General features: G+C 40.5%; 1 protein-coding gene, 1 non-coding gene and 1 pseudogene across 8 annotated transcripts in view; 1 reads left to right on the forward strand and 2 right to left on the reverse strand.

Moving 5' to 3' along the window:
* AHCYL2 (adenosylhomocysteinase like 2) overlaps nucleotides 1-24,102 on the reverse strand; it is a 199,819-nt gene that overhangs the window by 10,903 nt on the left and 164,814 nt on the right. For all 7 annotated transcript variants that reach the window (XM_064373564.1, XM_064373561.1, XM_064373588.1 and 4 more), the window contains exons 5-12: nucleotides 23,493-23,595; nucleotides 20,876-20,970; nucleotides 17,084-17,190; nucleotides 14,880-14,996; nucleotides 14,195-14,258; nucleotides 13,631-13,719; nucleotides 10,189-10,259; nucleotides 5,237-5,331 (exon numbers count right to left, since the gene is read on the reverse strand). In XM_064373564.1, the coding sequence (XP_064229634.1) occupies nucleotides 5,237-5,331; nucleotides 10,189-10,259; nucleotides 13,631-13,719; nucleotides 14,195-14,258; nucleotides 14,880-14,996; nucleotides 17,084-17,190; nucleotides 20,876-20,970; nucleotides 23,493-23,595 (741 nt within the window). The remainder of the gene's footprint in view (nucleotides 1-5,236; nucleotides 5,332-10,188; nucleotides 10,260-13,630; nucleotides 13,720-14,194; nucleotides 14,259-14,879; nucleotides 14,997-17,083; nucleotides 17,191-20,875; nucleotides 20,971-23,492; nucleotides 23,596-24,102) is intronic.
* On the forward strand, nucleotides 5,337-5,828 carry LOC135270432 (NADH dehydrogenase [ubiquinone] 1 beta subcomplex subunit 11, mitochondrial-like; annotated as a pseudogene).
* Nucleotides 14,409-14,470, reverse strand: LOC135274347 (U7 small nuclear RNA). The gene has a single exon (XR_010342195.1). It is a non-coding gene; the product is annotated as a U7 small nuclear RNA (small nuclear RNA).

Consider the following 24,102-nt stretch of genomic DNA (forward strand, 5'->3'; position numbering starts at 1 on the left):
GTAGTTCTAGTCCTGTAAAGCACAAAGTCTCAGGTTAAATCATTCTTTGGCTGGAAAAAGCATTTAAAGCCTATGTACTTAATGGTTTGACCACCTGAATTATGACGCTTACAATTACACAGGCCTTCTATGTCATGCACATGGGTAAGCAGGTCTGCTTTTATGAGAAAGCAAACATGTAAAAGAAAGACATGGCAAAAAGGCAGCAGAGAGCACAATCCCTTTTCCAGGTTCCTTCAGTATTCACTGCATTCATATTTCTCAGAAAAAAATGGAGCTTTCTAAATGACCAACTCTTCTGATGAGCTATTCCTTCCTAAATATGCAGCAGGCAACATCTCAAGGTTAGGTAAAACTACGAATTCCTACTAAAAAAGGAAAAAAAAACTCTAAAAATTTTGATTACTAAAAATATCTGGATACTTACCAAATCATCCTCCTACAGTTTTACTGAGTTGACTGGTAATGATTTCCGTCTTTTTCTCACACTATGCATCCAATCCATTTAGTAAATTCCATTGGTCACAACCTATCACTTATCACCGCTAACACTTGTCCATCTAATCCAAGCCACCACCTCCTAGAGACAGAAATACTGAAAGAACCTGCTGTTATCCCTATCATCAATCAAGCTCCAAAGTGTTTTCTTTATACAAAAGCCAGAGTAATTTTCTTTTTAGAGACAGGATCTCGCTATGTTGCCCAGGCTGACTTTGAAATTCTGGGCTCAAGCAATCCTCCCACCTCAGCCTCCTGAACAGCTGGGGACTACAAGCATGAGCCACCACAGCTGGCTTCCAGAGTAATTTTTAAAAACCTAAGTCAGATTTTGTCACTCATCTACTCAAAACCTTCCAATGGCTTCTTTCAGAATAAAATCTAAAGTCCTTAACATGACCTGTAAAGCTCTACATTGCCTAGACCTCCTTGAGTTAACTCTTCTTCTGACCCCCTCACCCAGTGTTCCTGCCACAGTGGCTTCTTTTCTGTTCCTCAGACACATCAAACAGGTGTCTACCTCAGGGTCTTTTACCTGCCATTCTCTCTGAACAGAATGCTCGGATGGCTTGCTCCTTTATTTCATTCAGGTTTTTAAAAGTGTTATCTCCTCAAAGAGACTTCCTTGACTACCCTAACTAAAATGGAATCCCCAATGTCCTTACCTTGCTGTTTTTCTTCAGTACTAAGCACTAACTAACAATAACTACCTATTTCTTTATTATTTGTCTCCCACACTAGAATATATGCTCCCTGAGAGACAGGATATTGTTCACTGTCATTTCTTTAGTAAACTGGTATCTGGCATAGAGCAGAGCAGGATTCAAGATAAATTTGCTAAACACTGAATAAAAATTCTGGTTTCATTACTAGTTGAGTTTGATATTTCCTTGAATTTCATTTTACATGCCCTGTGACACTATCACCAAAGGTTGAATAATTTAACTTTTCAAAAGTTCCTCTGAGCATCTCCTTTTCTGGACTATTTAGCTTAGCCATATACCTTCTGCCAAGAGAAACACAAAGAGAAGTGAGAGATGGCCCTTGGCTCATGTGACTGGCAGATATGGGGGCCACCTGGCAATATCTGCAAAACTTGGTCTAGTCTCAACACAGCAAGCAGGGCAATCCTTTTAAAATAAAAGCCATCCTTTAAAAACAGAAGTCAGATTATAAGCCCTCAATGGCTCCCTAGTTCTCTCAGCATAAAATCAGTTCTTACAATGGGCTATGAGGCCCTCTAAGATCTGTCCTGTTACCCCTCTGACCTCATCTTCCACTCTTCCTTGTCCCTATGCTCATTCTACTCCAAGCACACTGGCCTCCTTTTTGGTCCTCAAACAGACTAGGCACACTCCTGCCTGAGGGCATGTGTATAAGCCTTTCTCTCTTCTTGAAATGCTATTCACTAAAAATCCACATGGCAAATTCCTTCAAGTCTGCCTCAAAAATCATCTTTTTTAAAAAAATTTTTTTTTTCTGGAGTCAGGGTCTCACTCTGTCACCCAGGCTGGTGTGCAGTGGCACTATTTTGGCTCACTGCAACCTCTGCCTCCAAGGCTCAAGTGACTCTCCTGCCTCAGCCTCCCAAATAGCTGGTACTACAGGTGCCAAACCACCACACCCAGCTAATTTTGTTTTTTCATTTTTTGTAAAGATGTAAAAGCCTATGTTGCCTAGGCTGATCTCAAACTCCTGGGCTCAAGCAATCATCCACCTTGGCCTCCCAAAATGCTGGGATTACAGGTGTGAGCCACCATGCATGGTCTCAAACATCATATTCTATTTTTTTTTTTTTTTTGAGACAGAGTTTTGCTCTTGTTGCCCAGGCCGGAGTGCAATGACACAATCTCAGCTCACTGCAACCTCCGCCTCCTGGGTTCAAGCGATTCTCCTGCCTCAGCCTTCTGAGTAGCTGGGATTACAGGCACCTGCCACCACACCCAGCTATTTTTTTTTTTTTTTTTTTTTTTTTTTTTTTTGTATTTTTCCTAGAAACATGGTTTCATCATGTTGGCCAGGCTGGTCTTGAACTCCTGACCTCAGGTGATCTGCCCATCTTGGTCTCCCAAAGTGCTGGGATTATAGGCATGAGCCACTGCACCTGGCCCATCATATTCTTAATAAGGCTCACAGCTTAATCTATTTCAAATTAAAATCCAGTGCTCAATTCTCCCACCATAATCTACTTTTTTTTTTCCTGTGGTGCTTTTGCCTTCTAACATAGTATAGATTTTACATATTTATTATGTTTATTGTTTTTCTTCTCACTAAGCTATAAGCTCCATGAGGGCAGAAATATTTTTTCTTGTTTTGTTCACTGACTCCAAGCATTTAGAATAACACCTGGCGCATAGCAATCACACAAAAAATATTTTGTTTTGTTCACTGACTCCAAGCATTTAGAACAACACCTGGCATATAGCATTCACACAAAAAATATTTGTAATTGAAGGTGAAGAGTCTTCTGGTCTTTAGGGAGGTTACTTATGTCTGGGCTGCCTCTGAAGGAGAGATTACCATCATGATTTGAAGTTAATCCACAAGTCATGAGGAGAAATAATACAACACACAGGAAAACAAAACAAAGAAAACTAGACTAGGAGTAAAAAAACTCTGGATTTTGTGCATGCACCAGTTTCTTTTTTCTTTTCCTTTTTTTTTTGAGATGGAGTGTCACTTGCTCTTGTCACCCAGGTTGGAGTGCAATGGCACAATCTCAGCTCACTGCAAACTCCGCCTCAGGGGTTCCAGAGATTCTCCTGCCTCAGCCTCCCAAGTAGCTGAGATTACAGGCGTGTGCCACCACACACAGCTAATTTTTGTATTTTTAGCAGAGACGAGGTTTTGCCATCTTGGCCAGGGTGGTCTCAAACTCCTGACCTCAGGTGATCCACCTGCCTTGACCTCCCAAAGTGCCGGGATTACAGGTGTGAGCCAGTGCACCGGTTTCATTTTGAATCAATTATATGATTGACGAGGTAGTTAACTTCTTAGTTTCCCAACTGAAAATTAAGAATAAAAATAATGCCTCATGGAGTGGTCAAAAAGATGAAATGAGATAAAGTAAAAATACAAAAGGTATATGACTGCATTTGGAGTTATTTTTATTTCAGAGGTTCTTGAGTGTTTAGAAAGGAAAATTCCTTCCCCTTCCCTTACTCTGAAAGTTTTCCATTAGGGCCCAGGGCATAACACAAATACTTCCCTTTAGGCCTTTCCCCTTTGGGGCTCTAGAAGCAAAGTCATCCAGGAAATGATAATCATGTGCTAGATAGTTTTAGAAATACTAATATCTTTGATCATTCAGCAAAGAGGCAATATGGCACATAAATGAAACTTAAGCAAAAGAAAAATGAAAAAACAACTACCAACTAAATTGTTCACTGTAAGCAAAATATCATGGTAAGAGAGAGTAATGAGGCCATGCCACTCAGACACCCCAGGATAGAAAGAGGCTTTGGTAGGTTGTTCTGCCAGCTATTTTTAATAATGGAAGAATAGAGCACAGAATTTAAAAAGGAAACCATATATAATAAATAATATCCAGTAGGCTCTCAGTACATCAGCTGGTCCTTACCTGGCAATGCTAAAGCTCAATCAGAGCAGCCCTCAGTGGAGATGAAAGCATGCTTTGCTTGAGCCAGTTACCCAGAGAGAAATACAGGTATGCCATAAAAATTTAAAACCTGAGTAAAAGTCACACTGAGAGATACTTTGGTAAGTCTGAAAAAAAATAAACAATACTTGGCTGGGCACGGTGGCTCACGCCTGTAAGCCCGGCACTTTGGGAGGCCAAGGCGGGCAGGTCACTATCAGGAGTTTGAGACCAGCCTGGCCAGTATGGTGAGGCCCTGTTTCTACTAAAAATACAAAAATTAGCTGGGCGTGGTGGTGGGTACCTGTAGTCCCAGCTACTTGGGAGACAGAGGCAGGAGATCGCTTGAACCCAGGAGGTGGAGGTTGCAGTGAGCCGAGATCGTGTCACTGCACTCTAGCCTGGGCAACAGTGTGAGACTCTGTCTCAAAAAAAGAAAAAAAGAAAGAAACAACATTTCTATTAACTATCACTTGGGCAACTTATTAGTACCAACTGCTATTTTGGATTGGAAAGTTTTAGGGTGAACATAACCAAATTAGATAATCAAAGTGATATATTTTCTGGGTTTGAAGAACACATGGTACTACACAATGGCGCTGGATTATGACACCTGCAGACCCAATTACTACGGTTTGGAAGACATGTGACAGGGGAACTTAGTCCAATAAAAGGGGGGATAAAAGAAGAAAACACAGTATTTGGTACACACAGTCAATCTTAAGCAATATAATCATCCCAGCCCATAGATTTTCTTATTTCCTTGTACCAATGTACTTATCTCATCTTTATGGTAAAACCAAACACCCCCAAAATACTGACTACCTTCACATCCATTGCATCCTTTTTGTAGTTTTGAGTTTATCTTGCTCTCAAACCTAAACATAGAGATAAGGCTTACAGTGTAAACAGGCATCGAGCTTGAGTAGAAGATGACAATCATTTAAAATGATTAAAATGAGGTGAAGAAACTTCATAGTCTCCACAAACACAGGCTATAGGGCTAGTAAGTGAAAACATGTGGACAACTCTGCCAGGATAGTCATGTTTAGAATGGCTTGTGACCTTGCTTTTTCATTTTCCAGTTTGTTCTTGTGAAGGAGAGAAAAAAGCCCCCGGTAATGAGCCACTTGATCTTACCACATCAATCTCTGTGTTGGAATGTCCCATGTTACAAACAATGCAGCTATTCTTCATACGGTCCAAGTGCTCTCTGGTTACCACATTCTTGTTTCCTTAAAAACAGAAGAAAGGTTTGAGTGCTCGCCATCTTTTGGTGGCCACAGCGATGTGAGAGCTCCCGGCCACCCGCATCCACTGGGAATCCCGCTTCTTCAGGACTGTGGTCGCCCTGTCGGCTGTGGCAGGAAAGTAGCCCCAGAATCAACCATACACTGGCAAGAGGACCCAGATCTCAAGGACAAAAATATCTATGAGAAGAACCCAGACTCGCATGATTATGACAAGGACCCCATTTTGGACGTCTGGAACATGCAACTAGTCATCTTCTTTGGCTTCTCCATCATCCTGGTCCTTGGCAGCACCTTTGCGGCCTATCTGCCTGACTACAGAATGCAAGAATGGGCTCGCTGTGAAACTGAGAGGCTTGTAAAATACCAAGAGGCCAGTGGCCTCCCCAAAGCAGTGGAATCCAACTGCTTTGACCCCAGCGAGATCCAGCTGCTGGAGGATGAGGACTGACCAGTTGCGGAGTGGGGCTCAAGAAGCACCAACTTCCCCACTCCCCGCCTACCATTCTGACCAGAGAATCTAATTGAAGGCTCTGAAAGTAAAACAACAAAAACCACAAAAAAAAAAACCCAGACAAGATATCCACATGAAAAGGAATAAAGTTGGACCACTACCTCATATAGTATATAAAAATTAACTCAAAATGGATCATAACCTAATTGCAGAGCTAAAACTATAAAACTCTTAGAAGAAGAAGAACACAGAAGTAACTCTTTGTGATGGATTAGGCAATAGTTTTTTAAGCAATACAACACCTAAGGCACAAGCAACCAAAGAAAAAGTAGATAAACTGGACTATGTCAAAATTAAAAACTTTTGTGCTGCAGATGATACCACTAAGAAAGATAATCCACAGAATGAGAAAAAAAACGTGCAAATCATGTAACTGATAAGGGACTCATTATAAGAAATTCTTACAACCCAACAAGAAGAAGACAATTTAAAAATAAGCATGCCAGACATGCTGGCTCACGCCTGTAATCCCAGCATTTTGGGAGGCTGAGACAGGAAAAGTAACCACTTGATCCCTGGAGTTTGAGATCAGCCTGGGTAACAAGGCAAAGCCCCATTTCTACAAAAAATAAAAATAAAAAAATAAGCTGGGTATGGCGGCACGTGCCTGTAGTCCCAGCTTCTAGGGAGGCTAAGGTGGGAGGATCGACTGAGCCCTACAGGTCAAGGCTGCAGTGAGCTGTGATTACATCACTGCACTCCAGCCTGGAAGACAGAGTGAGACCCTGTCTCCAAAAAAAAGAAAAACAAAAAAAGAAAAGGATCTGAATCAACATTTCTTCAAAGAAGACGAACAATAAACACATGAAAAGATGCTCAACATCATTAGTCATTAGGGAAATGGAAATCAAAACCACAACAAGATACCACTTTACACTCACTAGGATGGCAATATCAAAAAGACTGACAATAACAAGTGTTGGTGAAGATGTGGAGAAATTAGAAGGCACATGTATTGTTAGTGGGATTGTAAAATGGTGCAGTCACTTTTAAAAAGTTTAGCAATTCTGGCCAGGCATGGTGGCTCACACCTATAATCCTAGCACTTTGGGAGGCCAAGGCGGGTGGATTGCCTGACCTCAGGAGTTTGAGACCAGCCTGGGCAACACAGTAAAACCCCATCTCTACTAAAATACAAAAAATTAGCCGGGCATGGTGGTGTGCACCTGTAGTCCCAGCAACTCAGGAGCCTGAGGCAGGAGAATTGCTTGAACGTGGGAGGAATTAAGTTGCAGTAAGCCGATATTGCCTCACTGCATTCCAGCCTGGGCTACAGAGCGAAACTCCATCTCCAAAAAAAAAAAAAAAATTTGGAAATTCCTCAAAATGTTATTTTTTTGTTTTGAACTGCTCAAGTGATTCTCCCACCTCAGCTTCTTGAGTATCTGGGACCACACCTAGCTAATTTTTTGTTTTGTTTTGTTTTTGTAGAGACAGAGTTTTGCCATGTTGCCCAGGCTGGTCTGGAACTCCTGGGCTCAAGTGATCTGCCTACTTCAGCATTCCAAAGTGCTAGGATTACAGGTGTGAGCCACCACACCCACATGAAAATGTTAAAAATAGAGTTACTGTATGATCTAACAATTCTACTCTTAGAATATATGCAAGGGAACTGAAAATATAGATCCACATAAAAACTTGTATTCAATTTTCATAGCAGCATTATTCCTCATTCCAAAGAGTGAAAACCACCCAAATGTCTACCAGTTGATGAATGGGTAAATAAAATATGGTATAACCATACAATGACACATTACTCAGCATAGAAAGGAATAAGGTACTGATATATGTTATCGCATGGGCAGGCCCTGAAAACATCCTGCTATGAGGCCAGTCACAAAAGACCATAATATATTGAATGATTCCTTTTTTTTTTTTTGAGACTTAGTTTCACTCTTGTTGCCCAGGCTGGAGTGCAGTGGCGTGATCTCGGCTCACTGCAACCTCGGCCTTCGGGGTTCAAGCAATTCTCCTGCTTCAGCCTCCCGAGCAGCTGGAACTACAGGCACCTGCCACAACTCTTGGCTAATTTTTTGTATTTTTAGTAGAGACAGGGTTTCACCATGTTGGCCAGGCTGGTCTCAAATTCCTGACCTCAGGTGATCCACCCACCTTGGCCTCCCAAAGTGCTGGTATTACAGGCATGAGCCACTGTGCCCGGCCATGAATGATTCCTTTTAAAAAAAATTATTTTTCCCCTTCTTTTCACAGTGTTGCTATAATTCCACTAATATGAAATGTCCAGAATAGGGCTGGAGGATTATGGAGGATGGAATAAGGAATAACTGCTAATGATAAGAGGTTTCTTTTGGGGGTGATAAAAATTAGACAACTGGGATGTTCCACAACTTTACTAAAAACCACTGAACTGTAAACTTTGAAAGGATGAACGTTATAATGTGAATTACAACTCAGTAAAAGCATTAGATTGTGGTGACGGTTGTACAAACCCTGTGAATTACTAAAAAAACAAAAAAAAAAACAAAAACAACAGTAAGCATTTTAAATGTGTGAAATGTGTAGTAAATGAATTACAACTTGAAAAAAGCAATTTTTTTTTTTTTTTTAAAAAGGTCCAGGCTGGGCAGGGTGGCTCACGCCTATTATCCCATCACTTTGGGAGGCAGAGGTGGGAGGATCACCTGATGCTAGCTGTTCTACAGATCTGAGAGGCCCCAGTATGCTGAAGTCCTCTTGGCTCACCCTGATGCTCCAATGTCTCAGGTTTTATGGCGCACCACACCTACTGAGATTATTTGTAAGAATTGGAGCAATGTTGGCCTATACACCCCTTGATGAGAAAAGCCTTGCATTGTTGTTGGGCTATGTGCATGATTTCCTAAAATATCTGGCAAAGAATTCTGCATCTCTCTTTACTGCCAGTGATTACAAAGTGGCTTCTGATGAGTACCACTACAAAGCCCTGTGAGCATCTACAGACAGCTCACCATTTTTGTCCTGTATCTATAAACACTTTTTGTTCTTAGTCTTTTTCTTGTAAAATTGATGTTCTTTAAAATCGTTAATGTATAACAGGGCTTATGTTTCAGTTTGTTTTCTGTTCTGTTTTAAACAGAAAATAAAGAGTGTAAGCTCCTTTTTTCATTTCAAAGTTGCTACCAGTGTATGCAGTAATTAGAACAAAGAAGAAACATTCAGTAGAACATTTTATTGCCTAGTTGACAACATTGCTTGAATGCTGGTGGTTCCTATCCCTTTGACACTACACAATTTTCTAATATGTGTTAATGCTACGTGGGAAAAAACGCCCTGATTCCTAGTGCCAAAGGTTCAACTTAATGTATATACCTGAAAACCCATGCATTTGTGCTCTTTTTTTTTTTATGGTGCTTGAAGTAAAACAGCCCATCCTCTGCAAGTCCATCTATGTTGTTCTTAGACATTTTATCTTTGCTCAAATTGATGAAGGATAGTGATTTGTTTCATGGTTTTTGTATTTGAGTCTAATGCACGTTCTAATATGATAGAGGCAATGCAATATTGTATAGCATGGTTTTCTGGAAAAGTTGATATTTTAGGAATTGTATTTCAGATCTTACATAAAATTTGTTTCTAAATTTCAAAGCAAGGAAACAAACAAAAAACCAGCCTAGAGAGTAAGACCTCATCTCTATTTAAAACAAACAAGCAAAAGAGATTCAGGGGATTGATATGAACCAAGAACAGCTTCTTATGGTCCCTCTTCTCTGCCCCTCTCTCTCCTTGAGGCTACAACTACAAATGTCTTTTTATTCTTGTCTGACTCCCCCTCTAAAATAGAATTATAAAAGAAAACCAGTGTTCCTGTGGTTTACGGTTCTACCATAAAAATAAAATAAATATCTTACCCTAGAGGAAACTAGCCATTTCTGCATCTTCTTTAAAACTCAAAATCTAACTCTTCAGGAATTAACACAATAAACTCTTCCACTTTAACTATGAAGAATTTCTCTCTAGCCTTGCCTTAATTACGTACTAGAGAGAAACATACATCACTTTTGGAAGTAAAATAAAAAATCAAGTGTACATTTAAGATCTGGCTTCCCAAATAAAACTTTATAACTGAATCTCATCTCTAGCTATCTCCTAGGATGAATGGAGATATAACAGTTGCCTTAAGAGGGTGAAGAGAAACTTTTTTACATGGTAATGACCTTTGGTCAGAGCTCTAAGGAATTAGGAAAAATGTGAAAGACTGAACGGCTTTGTGGGCTACTATCTCTCTCTAGCTTTTAGAGTTTGGTTTTTCATAATATTTCCAATCATCTTGAACTTGCTCCATAAAAGCATTCCAAAGTGCCACCCCATTTAAAATGTCATTATCATACCTGTACAGGTAATAACAATGTCCACTTGTCGGATGACCTCATTTAATTTCACCAGTCGAAATCCATCCATACTGTTGAAATAAAGCATGACCAATTAACCTAAACAGGCAGCTGGGGAGCCTTTTAACAGAGAACTTCAAAAGCTATTACCAAGTCGCTGTCATTTCTTGAGATAGCTAGACTATTCTTAGAAGTGAAAAATCCAAACAATTTCCTTAGTTCATACAAGGCAGAAATAAAAAGTCCCTTTACATCATGGAACTTATTCCTTCCTGATAATAGGGAACCAGGGGTTATCATGAGATTCCCTGACCGCATTTCTAGAAACTGTAGAAAGTACCACTTAGCCACTTAACCAACTACCTCATTGAAAGTGCTCTCTTCAAGATCATCAGTGATCTCCCGAAGGCCAAACCCCAAATTTCTTACACTCTTCAGTATTTTTTTTTTTTTAAGAGATGGGATCTCACTATGTTGCCCAGGCTGGAGTGCGGTAGCTAGTCACAAGCATAATCATAGTGCACTACAGCCTCTAACTCTTGGCCTCAAGCAATCCTCCTGCCTCAGCCTCCTGGGTAGTCAGGACTACTGGCACATACCACCATGCCCAACTTCTTAGACTCTTATTACTTGATTTCTTCTACTACATTTAACATTATTTGCCATCTTAAAACTCTAAATCCTTTGGACTCCATAATACATCACTCCTGGTTTTCCTCTTACTTCTCTAATTGTATCTCCTCAACCTCAGCCAATCTTTGGATATTGGTACTCTGTATGGTTATGCCTTTACTCTTTTCTCTGTTCTTTCAGTATAGAGAACCATACTCTTCCCTTGGCTGCAAATGACTACTTATAGGTGGCTGATTTTTACATTTATATCTTTAGGTTAGATCTCTCTGATGCTTCATAGCCAAGGATCAAATTAGCCACTGGATAGCACCTCATGAATGTCCCAGAAGGATCTCAAACTTACTGTGTTTGAAAATAAACTTATTATCTACTCTGAACCTAGAACCTTATCTATTTCTTCTTCTATATTTTCTATTTTGATCAATAGCATCACTGTTCATCCAACTGTATGAGCCATATAAACAAGAATGTCCTTGCTGCCTCTTCCTAACTGAAGTTGTCACCAAATCTGGCTCTTTTTCTTTAATTCCTTAAAAGTCGCTTTCATCTGTCTTCTCCTCTCCAATACATACTGGCTTTGCTTAAGTTTAGGTCTATTACTTCTTGCCTAGATTACTCTAGTAACCCCTGGCCCAATCTCATTGCCTCTAGGTTTATATCTTTCTACACTTGAGCTCAGCCAAAAGGCCGAGAAGTGATAGGTTTATATCTTTCTAAATCATTTTGCAGAGTGATTTTCCTAAATGAAATTTGGATCATGTTGCTTCCTTGCTTAAAATACCTCAGTGAGACTGCCTGTTCTTAAGGATAAGGCAGGATTAGAATATGACCCAAATACTTAAGTGATATGTGACTATATTGACATATGACCCCTACCTTTGACAGTACCACTCCCCCAAATGTATCCCATCTGCCAACTATATTAAAATATTTCCAGCTTCTTAAATATGCCATGCTATCTCCTTCCTTGGAAATAACACACATGTTCCCTATACCTGGAATATACTTCCAAATTAGGAAAACATCTACACAAATGTCAAGACTCAGCTCTGCTCAAATCTCTTTCTACCCTGCTGCTTTGCTCTTCAGTTAGCAATTTCTCCTTTATGCTCCTACAGAAGTATGCACCATTTAACTACATGACAGCATTTACTATGCTGCACAGTGGTTATTTGTCTGTGTGCTTCTAAAAGCAGGACCTTATCTTATTTATCTATTCATCTTATTCATTCTCAGCACATAGTACAGTATGCAATACACAGTAAGTGATCAATTCATGTCTATAGGATTCATAAATTCATAGAAGTTGGGCATGGTGGTATGCGCCAGTAGTCCTGGCCTACTTAGGAGGCTGAGGCAGGAGGATTGCTTCAGGCCAAGAGTTAGAGGCTGTAGTGCACTACAATTATGCCTGTGACTAGCGACTACACTCCAGCCTGGGCAACATAGTGAGATCCCATCTCTTAAAAAAGAAAAAGAGCCAAGAGTCTACAAAATTTTGTTTTAATAAACTGTAATGCTGTTTTAATAAATTGTGGTAATTGTAATACTGTTTAGATTATCCTATAGACATGAACTGATCGCTTACTCTGCATTAGATACTGTGCTATGTGCTGAGAAGGAATCTAAGAACGTGTTATTAAAACATGTTCAGGTTCCTATACTAAACCCTTAGTGTACTAGAAGGATGATGGTTCCCCTAGGCTATAGACACTCAGACTCTGCAATAGTTTTTAAGGACAGTGGTATTTCTCACCCTCCTGAGGATGGCATGAGACAATTTTAATAATAGCTACCATCTAGTGAGCACCTATTATGTGGCAGCAGCTCTGTACCTTATATAATTATGTATTTGATATATAATATATAATAATAATAATAATTATTATTATTTTGAGACTGGGTCTTGCTGGGTCACCCAGGCGGGAATGTAGTGGCATAATCAGAACTCACTGCAGCCTCAACCTCCCAGGCTTAGGTAATCCTCCTACCTCAGCCTCCCAAGTAGCTGGGACCACAGGCATGCATCACCATGCCCAGCTAATTTAAAAAAATTATTTGTAGAGATGGGGTCTCCCTATGTTGCCAAGGCTGGTCTTCAACTCCTGGCTGAAGCAATCCTCCTGCCTCAGCCTCCCAAAGTGCTGGGATTACAGCCATAAACCCACCAAGCCCAGCCTAAGTTAACTATTATTTTATTGAACTCTCACAATCCTATGAGGTAGGTATGATTACCCGCATTTTAGAGATAAGAAAGGAACTATTTTTTAACTTTTAATTTTAGAATAATGTCAAACTTAAGAATTATAATAGTAGTGTAAATAATTCTCATATACCCTCCACTCAGAGTTAGTTGATTTTACCCTTAATTGGGATTTGTCTAATGTTCCCTCACAATTAGATTCAGGTTATACATTTTTTGGGAGAAATACCATAGAAGGGCTATTTGCAGTGTACATCATAAGGCATCTGATGCCTGCCAATTTCTTTTCTGATCATTGTTTGAAAGGCAAGTATTATACATGGAAAAGGTAAGGGGCTACTTGTTCTCTGGCTGACAGAATCCCTATTACTATCTCCACAGGATTTCTAAATTTTCGCTTTTCTGATAGTCTCTGCTCTCTCCAAGCAGAGCTCCTTGACCTTTGAAAAACAGATGCTTAGAGTTAGTGGCAGCCTCTCTGAGGATCTGGGCCCCTCTAAAATAAAATGTGGCATCAACTAGGCCATTCTTTGGTGGCAGCTCCATGATTGTAAGTGAGATGGTGGCGTAGAGGATTGTAAGTGAGATGGTGGCGTAGAGGCTTACCAGGCTTGCAGGGCACAGATGGGGTCAATTTCAGTTACATACACAATGGAGCCCATGGCTTTCAGGGCAGCACAGCACCCTTTCCCCACCTGAAGACGAGAAAGAGCATACACATTAAGGAAAGTCACTGATAAAACCATTTCTCAAAGCTTCTGGTAAAGTGCACCCCCTCTTCCACCCCCGAGAGGAATTTCACTGAATAGATTCATGCTTGGGGAAAACAAGAAGAACAAATAATTGAATGCAGCTCATAAACAAACCCCTGGCTCCTTCTTACTGCATTCATGTGCACAAGAACACCCACGCTCACGATTCATAATCAAAACACAAGCTAAAAGAACATCACTAACGGTGGTACTGGAGCAAGTCAGAAGATCAACTTAAGGAAAAATGGCAGCAATGCAAAGGGAGAAAGAAAGACTGTACTTTAACCAGAGGGCCTCTGAAGTTCTTTTTCTCATCTAAAGTGGTGAGCGTACTCTTAAGTCCATACAAATAAAAAATTCCAGAATATTACAACAAAACCCATTTAAAACACCTAATAAATGAAAGGTTAAACTTCACCTCTCCATAGCCACAGACTACCACTTGCTTTCCACCAAACATCATGTCTGTTGTCCTTTTAAGTCTAGGGGGTAAAAAAAACATTAAATCAGAAAATCTGCTCTTGTTTCTCCTTTGAAGTTAGATTGAATCTCTTTGTTTTCATGGAGTTTTTTGGTTGGTTTGTTGTTCATTTTGAAAGAAAGTCTGGTTTCTTTTCTTTTTTTTTTTTTTAGGGAGTTTTCTGGTAAAGATCAGAAAACCTGCAAGACAAATTCTAAAAGAGATGTAACACTGAAAGTCTGGTATCTATCCTAGAGAAACTAATGACCAGAAAGAAATGTTGAATAAAATACTTATTTTCTCACTTCCTGCCATTCAACCAATCCTATATGTAAGGTTTTTTTCCCCTTTCTTGCAAGTGGTGCAGAAAGGAAGAAGATGTAGGTAACACAGCAACTTTTAAACATAAAAGCAACATACATTTATTAGATAATATTTTGAATGTATGATATTTAGAAATAGAAGAAAAGATACAAAGGAGAAAATAAAAATAATGCAATTTTAATTTAGGAGGTGACAAAGCTCTGGCTTAATGGAGCTATCTAGAGGTGCTACATGAATCCTTTCCAGAAATAACCAAAGCCAAAAAAGTTAGAACCTCAACTTGACAACACAAGTTCATCTCAAAGATAATAAACATTACCCATCAAGAATTGATTCACGGCAACAGTAGAGGTTGTCAAATTTCTGTTTGGTGACTGAGTCATTGACATTCATGGCTGGAACACACAGCTTCCCAGCTTTGGACAGCTGGTACAGCCTGAGGATGAAGGAAGCCAAGAAGAACATAAAACATCGGGACATTACAATCTACCATTGCTTTCATTACAATCTACCATTCCAGGCCCCAGAAATATGTTGACTGGGTGGGCATGAGAGCATGAGACATGACTAATTTTGTCCTATTAGGTGACTACTGAGAAATAAAGAATATCTTTCTAGAGCCTACATATATAGCTTCACAATAAAGATCTTATTCAAAAGTCATGTGGGGAAAATCCTTGACCCACCTCTAAATTTTAAGGCCTTCACTGGAGACTATAAAAAGTGGGAGAGGGGCAGCAGATTGAAGGTTGAAAAATTACTTACTGGGTACACTGTTCACTAAATCTGCACTTGTCTTCCTGCCTGCTGGAACCACAGGTGCATGAGACTACGCCTGGCTGTTTGTTTGTTTGTTTGTTTTTTTGAGATGGACTTTCGCTCTGTTGCCCAGGCTGGAGTGCAATGGCACAATTTTGGCTCACTGCAACTTCTGCCTTCTGGGTTCAAGTGATTCTCCTGCCTCAGCCTCCCAAGTAGCTGGGATTACGGGCATATGCCACCATGCCCAGCTGATTTTGTATTTTTAGTAGAGATGGGGTTTATCAATGTTGGTCAGGCTGGTCTCAAACTCCTGACCTCAGGTGATCTGCCTGCCTTAGCCTCCCAAAGTGCTGGGATTACGGGCATGAGCCATCGTGCCTGGCCTTTTTTTTTTTTTTTTTTTTTTAATAGAGACAGGGTCTCACTATGTTGCCCTGGCTGGTTTCAAACTTCTGGACTCAAGTGATCCTCCCATCTTAGCCTCCAAAAGTGCTGGGATTACAGGCATGAGCCATTGTGTCTAGCTTAAACTGTGTATTAATTTCACTCATCTTTTTAATTATAAAGGAGTAATTTTAAGTACTATTTTAAAAACCATGCTGATATCTTAAATCTACTATAGATATTCAGACAGTCTAAATGGACTTTAAATATATCCGATCATTTACTGCAACAATTTAACATTCAAATATGCTCACATTTGTTTGTTTGTTTGTTTTTCTTTTTTTTTTGAGACAGAGTCTCACTTTGTCACCCAGGCTGGAGTGCAGTGGTATGATCTTGGCTTACTGCAAACTCTGCCTCCTGGGTTCAAGTGATTTTTGTGCCTCAGCCTCCTGAGTAGCTGGGACTACAGTTGTATGCCATCACACCGAGCTAATTTTTCTATTTTTAGTAGAGTCAGGGTTTCACCATGTTGGCCAGGCTGGTCTTAAACTCCTGACCTCAGGTGATCCACCCATCTTGGCCTCCCAAACTGCTGGCATTACAGTCGTGAGCCACTGTGCCCGGCCCAAATAGGCTCAAATTTGTAATTTCAATATGTGTATCTATATATAGGAGTTTTATTTTAAACTGAGTCGATTATTGTGTTTTATTCAAAATTCATCCCTTTCTAAGAGTGCAAAGATATGTTATAACCCACAGTTTTGTACAATCAAAAAGATCATAATGTATTGAAGCAGTGATGGTGGCTGATTCAGAATTTATTTCCCTAAAACTTTTTTTTTTCATACTTTCAGCTCTTTATGGGTGAAATAAATCATAGAAATGATCACAGAAATTGAACTGAAATAATTCCAATTTTACTCAGAGAATTACTGCTCATTTGAGAAGCAGAATGCTCACTAAGTCCTTGCTCTCCATGTAAGAATGTAAGCTCTAAGATGGTTTGTTTGTTTTGTCTACTGCTAGATTCCTAGCACCTAGAGCAGTTCCTGGTTCATTGTGGAAGTCCAAAAAAATTTGTTGAATGAATGAACAAATAAATGTATCCAAAAAGGATAAGAAGTAATTGTTCACAATCACTAGGAAACATGAGGACTTCACTTGTTCTCCCACCTGCCCCCTCTTCACTATTTTAGGTTCATTATTTGTGTTGTTAGTTAAAAAAAAAACAAGAGAGATCTGGTCCCCTCATAGCAAGCTGAAATCTGGTTACCTCAAAGCAGGCTCTGATTTTTAACATGTGTTTTATAGGTATGTGTTTATAAGATTATATGTCTAGACAATGAAACCAGGTATGCCCATGCCAAATCTTACCTATGAACTCCAGTAACACTCTCCTCTACTATGCCCTTGATTTTCTTAAACATGTTGGGATACTTTTTATAAATCCAGTGGGTAAGATCCCCTCCATCATCCAAGATCTGCAAAGTAAGCATCAATAACATCATTCACTTTGCTGAAGCCTCAAGGCCTCACTGCTTCTCTGGGTCTTGCATCCCAATCTAATCAGCAATTTATAGATTTTTAAAATTTTCCATATGGTTATGCAAAGTAACTTAAAGTCAGAGTAAATGCAATAATCTGCCAAATAGTCATTATATTGAAGTAAAAGACAACAAGAGGAGAAAGGCCAATTGTAATTTGCATAGCCAAATTACCCTCCCCATGACATATCTACTGTATCAAAATATACAGCAACTAACTGAGGATTTTCTTATGGATTGATAACTTGTGGTTAGCTAGGCCACTAGATCTTGAATCTACTATAGATATTCAGAAAGCCTAAATGGACTTTAAATATATTCAGTCAGGCTTAGTTTTTTTTTGTTTTTTTTGTTTTTGTTTTTGTTTTTGCTTTTTTGCAATGGAGTCTCACTCTGTCACCCAGGCTGGAGTGCAGTGGCATGATCTTGGTTCACTGCAACCTCCGCCTCCCATGTTCAAGTGATTCTCCTGTCTCAGCCTCCTGAATAGCTGGAATTACAGGCATGCACCACCACACCCGGCTAATTTTTGCATTTTTAGTAGAGACAGGGTTTCACCATGTTGGTCAGGCTGGTCTCAAACTCCTGACCTCATGATCCACCCTCCTCAGTCTCCCAAAATACTGGGATTACAGGGGTGAACTACTGTGCCCATCAAGGCTTAGTTTAAATAAAAGGTTTCAGTTTACACGGTCTCTTAAGAAAAGAGAAAAATAAATAAATAAATGGTCAGATAATTAAGTCTCCCTCTCAGAACAATGGCTTATAAAACTGTATTCCTTAATCCTCTTCTTCTCCCAAAGTATAGGCACTCTCCCACCCAAAATATCAGGCAGCACTGTAGGGTTTTGCCTAGCACAACCTCACACTCTGTACAAACGAAATTAAAAATAACCAGGGAACCGTGCAGCATGTAGGTGTGCAAGCATGCCTCTGAACAGCTCATCTATCACTATTTCAGGTTGGGATTAAAGATAAACACAATGCTGTGCCCACTGGAGCTTTCATCAGCAGAGAAAAGCTTTTGAATTATAAAGCTAAAGAAAAATCAGCTTAAAACACTATCAGACACGAGGCTGTGACACTTCAGCCCTTCACTGGGCTGTCAGAAGTGTTTAGCAGGACTTTGCAAATTGTTATACCCATCCTCCTGGAAAGTCCCACAGAACTGAATTGCCCTCTGCTGACATGCACTCATCTTGCAGTCTCATCAATTATCAACTCTACTGTAAGTGCCAAAACTGCCATCCTGGACCTCAGAGTACACAAAATCCCCAACCTCACGTCTACCACCTGATCTCTTTTTTGCTTTTGCTCTTGCTGTTGATCTATTTTATTTTCTTCTTCTTTTTCTTCTTTTTTTTTTTTTTTTTTTGGTTTGAGATGAAGTCTCACTCTATGGCTCAGGCTGGAGTGCAATGGCGCGATTTTGGCTCACTACAACCTCTGCCTCCAGGTTCAAGTGATTCTACTGCTTCGGCCTCCCCAGTAGCTGGGACTACAGGCGCCCACCACCATGTCCAGCTAATTTTTGTATTTTCACTAGAGACGGGGTTTCACTATATTGGCCAGACTGGCCTGGAACTCCTGACCTCATGATCCACCTGCCTTGGCCTCCCAAAGTGCTGGGATTACAGGCGTGAGCCTGTGCACCTGGCCTATTGATCTATTTTCTCTCACTCAATCAAACTTTGCTTGACAACTGGGATCTAAGGTAGGACTCTCATCAGAGCTCTTGTACTTGCTCCATACTACAAGTAGAAATCCCCAGAACAGATGCCCCAAGAAAGCAAAAGCCTCTTCTGAGTTCCTCTCTCCCTTTCTCCATGCATGGAATCCCTCATGAGGTTTTCCCTTGCCACAGAAAAGATAAGAGACAAAAGAGATTGAACAACTGGAAACTGTGTTGTAAGTCTCCCTATTCTTATCCACTTTTCCCTTTTAATGCACATATGACACAGGCAAGTAGTTATAGTCTCTAAGATTTATTTAATGAATGCTGCCCATAATTCTCACCATGTAAATCTACTGCAGAAAATTCTTGTCATCAGGAAATCTCCCTGAGGTTGGGAAGCAGGGAAAAATACTGAATCTTGACAGAATCTAAAGAGGTATGGGTCCTGTTTTCTGGGTGACAACTATTTTTGTCCTTGTCTTACTCTCTTTATTAATCTTCCTAGCAGTTTGTGCTTGTTCTAAAGTTTGTAAAAGTTCTCCAGGTACAATCCCAATGTCCTCCCTGGGTTCCTGACTTTAAATTTCAATGTTTTATTCCCAGGAGAAACCCCCTGGCATATCTTCTTTAGCACCTGCCAGTCACACTCCCTCTTGTCACTATTAAAACTATTGGAATGAGCTGACTCATCTTACAGCCACTGTCAACTCTGCTTCCCCACCCCTTCAGGATATGAAGGCTCTAACCCAGCTTCCTCAAACAAGCCTGGTGCAATGTGACCTGGAGCACAGAATTCAGAAAGAAGCTACTTCTCTGCCATGCACCAAGTGAGGCCTGCTCTGCAGTCTTCAGCAGCAAGCAATGGTTGGACTAGAGCTTCAGGGATTCTTTTCTCAGTACATTCCCTAATTTCTGCCCCCTCCCCTGACTAATATGCAGAATTATTTGCAAAACAGAAGTACCTCATACTCTGTATGTAGCTTTTTTTGGGGGACAGGGGGGACATGTTTCACTCTCCCACCCAGTCTGGATTGCAGTGGTATGCACTGCAACCTCCACCTCCTGGGCTCAAGTGATCCTCCCACCTCAGCCTCCCAAGTAGCTGGGACTACAACTATAGGTACATGCCAACATGCCTGGCTAATTTTTGTATTTTTTGTAGAGACAGGGTCTCCCTTTGTTGCCCAGGCTGGTCTCGAACTCCTGGGCTGAAGGAATCCACCTGCCTTGGCCTCTCAAAGTGCTGGGATTGCAGGCCACCACACCCAGCCCCTTGTGTAGCTTTTTGCCTCCTTGCTAATCTAATGTGCTATCAGGCTTCAAGACTTGATCTTCTAAAAAGTGAAACAAAAATAAAAATGAAGCAAAAATTAAAACCCCAAAACTTCACCTGGTTGTCTTATTTAATGTGGGGAATGAATATAAAGAGAAGAAATTTGAGCTTGGAAGCTCTTCAGGTTTATTATAAATTCACTATATGAACTCCATTATTTTTATTTTTATTTTTCTAGTACTGACTAACATGACAAGTATATGGATTCTAGAGAGAAGACTAAATATCTTGAGAGCTCTGGGGTTTTTCGTTTGTTGGGGTTATTTGGTTGTTGTAAGGGGTGGGGAGTAGGCAGTAGCAAGGGAAGGAAACTCATTCCTCTTGCTTTTTAACCAGCCAGTTGTGAATCCTGGGCAGCGCTTTAATGTTTCTAATGAATATAAATGCTTTCAACATTAGAACCAACAAATAAGGCACTTTGAGGTTATAAGAGCTTCAACAGTCTTAGGGTATCCAAAGCATAAGAATCTAGTCCTGCTGGAAACGCAGGCATGTCAGATAGAAATGAAGCCATTTTCCTTCCTTCTTGTTGAAAAACCCTCTCCCAGGCCATAGCCTCCTCCTATCCCCAGTCCTGACCCCTACAGAATTGTGTTAGCAGAAATCTGACCCACCATGTTTGGCTGCCAGCCCTCCACATTCACACATCTATCAATGCACCACCAAAAGTCATCTTCTGACTCTCCCTTCCAGGCAAAGACAGGAAATCCTGAGAAAAAAAGGAACAAAGAGAAACCATTAAAGACCAGAAAAAGGCCGTCCCCCAAACTTTGGTGAGAAGATTCCAGTTTTTCCTAATTCCCAACTCTCTCATTCTGCTATATTCTTTGGATTGACTTTCTTCACTGATTGGTATTGCCTTCAGCCCCTTTATCCATTCTTTGTCTTTGAGGGTCATTCTGCTCTTGTAAGCCCTCATAGCCCAATGAGGACAAGCAGAATGGACAAAAGTGTGACAGTTGTTTAAAATATGACGAGAAGGGGCTAGGTGCAATGGCTCATGCCTGTAATCCCAGCACTTTGGGAGGCTGAAGCGGGCGGATCACCCAAGGTCAGGAGTTCGAGGCCACCCTGGCCAACATGGTGAAACCCTGTCTCTACCAAAAATACAAAAATTAGCTGGGCATGGTGGTGTGCACCTGTAATCTCAGCTACCCAGGAGGCTGAGGCAGGCAAACAGCTTGAACCCAGGAGGCAGAGGTTGCAGTGAGCCAAGATCGTGCCACTGCACTCCGGGCGACAGAGTGAGACTTTGTCTCGAAAAAAAAAAAGAAAAGAAAAAAAAAGAAAAAAGAAAAAAAAAGTGACTAGAGGGAAAAGAAAACCAGAAACAGGTACTTGTCGATCCACTCAAACTGGCATTCTCACCATTTCCCAATTATACTTTAATTTTTCTTGCTTCTATACTTTAGTCATCCCACCCTCTTATTAAGAAAAAACCTTTACATGTTTCTCCATTTACAAAAATGTTACTATACTTCATAGCCTAGTTAAGTGTCATGTTCCTAATTAAGAAATGAGCCCTCAAGGAATCTGAACTTTTCTTTTTTGTTTTTTTGAGACGGAGTCTCCCTTTGTTGCCCAGGCTGGAGTGTAGTGGCACGATCTTGGCTTACTACAACCTCCGCCTCCTGGGTTTTTTTGTATTTTTAGTAGAGACACGGTTTCACCACATTGGCCAGGCTGGTCTTGAACTCTTGACCTCAGGTGATCCACCCACCTTGGCCTCCCAAAATGGGAATCTGAACTTTTCTCAGTCTCTTGTTTGTGTAGTGAATATGGACTTATAATCTGTCATGGTATTTAATATATATGTCCTCGTATCATCATTGTTTATATATGTGTATTATCTCCTCAACCACAATATAAGATTCTGAGGGTAAAGACATTGTCTTATTTGCCCTTACAGTTCTTAGAGTAGGTCAGTAAGCATTTGTTTAAACAAAGAAATGGGCTGGGCATGGTGGCTCACACCTGTAATCCCAGCACTTTGGGAGGATGAGGTGGGAAGATCACTTGAGGCTGGCTGTTGGAGACTAGCCTGAGTAACACAGCAAGACCCTACATCTTAAAAAGTTTTTTAAATTTGCTGGGCATGGTAGCATGTGGCTGAAGGCCCAGCTACTCAGCAGATGGTGGGAGGATCACCTGTGCCCAGGAATTAAAGGATGCAGTGAAACATGATTGCACTACTGCACTCCAGCCTGGGTGACAGAGCAAGACCCTATCTCTACTTAAAAAAAAAAAAAGGGAGGCCGGGCGCAGTGGCTTATGCCTATAATCCCAGCATTCTGGGAGGCTGAGGCAGGCGGATCACAAGGTCAGGAAATTGAGACCATCCTGGCCAACATGGTGAAACCCTGTCTCTACTAAAAATACAAAAATTAGCTGGGCATGATGGCATGTGCCTGTAATCCCAGCTACTCAAGAGGCTGAGGCAGGAGAATCATCTGAACTAGGGAGTTGGAGGTTGCAGTGAGCCGAGAATGCGCCTGCGCCACTGCACTCCAGCCTGGACGACAGAGAGAGACTCTGTCTCAAAAAAAAAAAAGGAAAAGAAATGAATGCATATGTACAATTGGCTGGGCTACAGATTTAGTATTTATATTAATAAAGTATTAAATATTTTTCTATCATATATACAGTGATAAAATATTGTAAATAAATAAATAAAAATGAAAGAACAAATGAAATGCTGAGAGTGCTAGCTGTACTGCCAAGGAGTAAAGGCAAGAGGCTAGCAAAGTCCAAATTTCTCTATTTCTTTTGTCCATCAAGTACCAGTGGATGTTGTGATCAAATATTAACCTTCCAGGTCAAATCCTCTTTACGCCTGAAGCAGAAACATCAAACATTAAGTCAGGGCAAATTACTTGCTGGAAAACCAACAGAGTCACAAAACTATGGCTGAAGCATTTTCTCCTGTAATCCATGTTACTTCAGTGAGTAGTGTTCACTAGTGCTCTGCTATTGGTGAATTAGTGAGTCAAAACAAAGCATTAACAATGGAATATTAGACATAGGTAGATATTTGTCAGTTGTAAAACAGCAAAGTTAACTAGATCCTATTTGACAAGTGAAGGCCAGAAAAAGAGCAAATTCATCAAGAATCAAGATCCATTTCTTCCGAGACAGTTATTTTACTGTTAACCTTCCTTAAAAATTTATACTGAAACAACAGGACTTTTTGGAGACTTACTTTAGCCAAAGGCACAGAGAACAAGATCTTACCACTTTCTGCTAGAGCAGCAGCCACTTCATTGAGAGTGGAATAGATGTTGCAGGCAGCCCATCGGCACTGGGCCCCCAGAGCACCCAAAGTTTCCATAAGCACCTGTATTAATGACAAAGCAGGTGATGAGCAAGCCTGGGCCAAACACCTAGTCAAGCAAATAAAGTTCATTTATTTCACAATGAGAAAATACAACAGGAATAACTTAGGCCAGTGATTTTCAAATTGTGCTTTACAGAATCTCTTCAGTATTCTAAGAAGGCAAGGGTTGGGGGAAGCCATGGAAAGAGGGAAGTTCCCGCTGACTCTATGTTTTTATCAATTTAAATTGGGCCTCCCCATAAGATTGAACAAACCAAGGCAATGACTTCAGAGCCAAAACTTTTCTTTTTTTTTTTGAGATGGAGTCTTGCTCTGTTGACCTGGCTATAGTGCAATGGTGTGATCTTGGCTCACTGCAACCTGTGCCTCCCGGGTTCAAGTGATTCTTCTGTCTCAGCCTCCCAAGTAGCTGGGATTACAGGTGCCTGCCACCATGCCCAACTAATTTTTGCATTTTTAGTAGAGACAGGGTTTCACCATGTTGGTCAGGCTAGTTGAACTCTGACC

The sequence above is a fragment of the Aotus nancymaae genome, unplaced genomic scaffold, assembly GCF_030222135.1.
Source record: "Aotus nancymaae isolate 86718 unplaced genomic scaffold, 86718_ANA_hifiasm-v0.15.2.pri h1tg000002l, whole genome shotgun sequence".
In the NCBI taxonomy this organism is placed as follows: Eukaryota; Metazoa; Chordata; class Mammalia; order Primates; family Aotidae; genus Aotus; species Aotus nancymaae.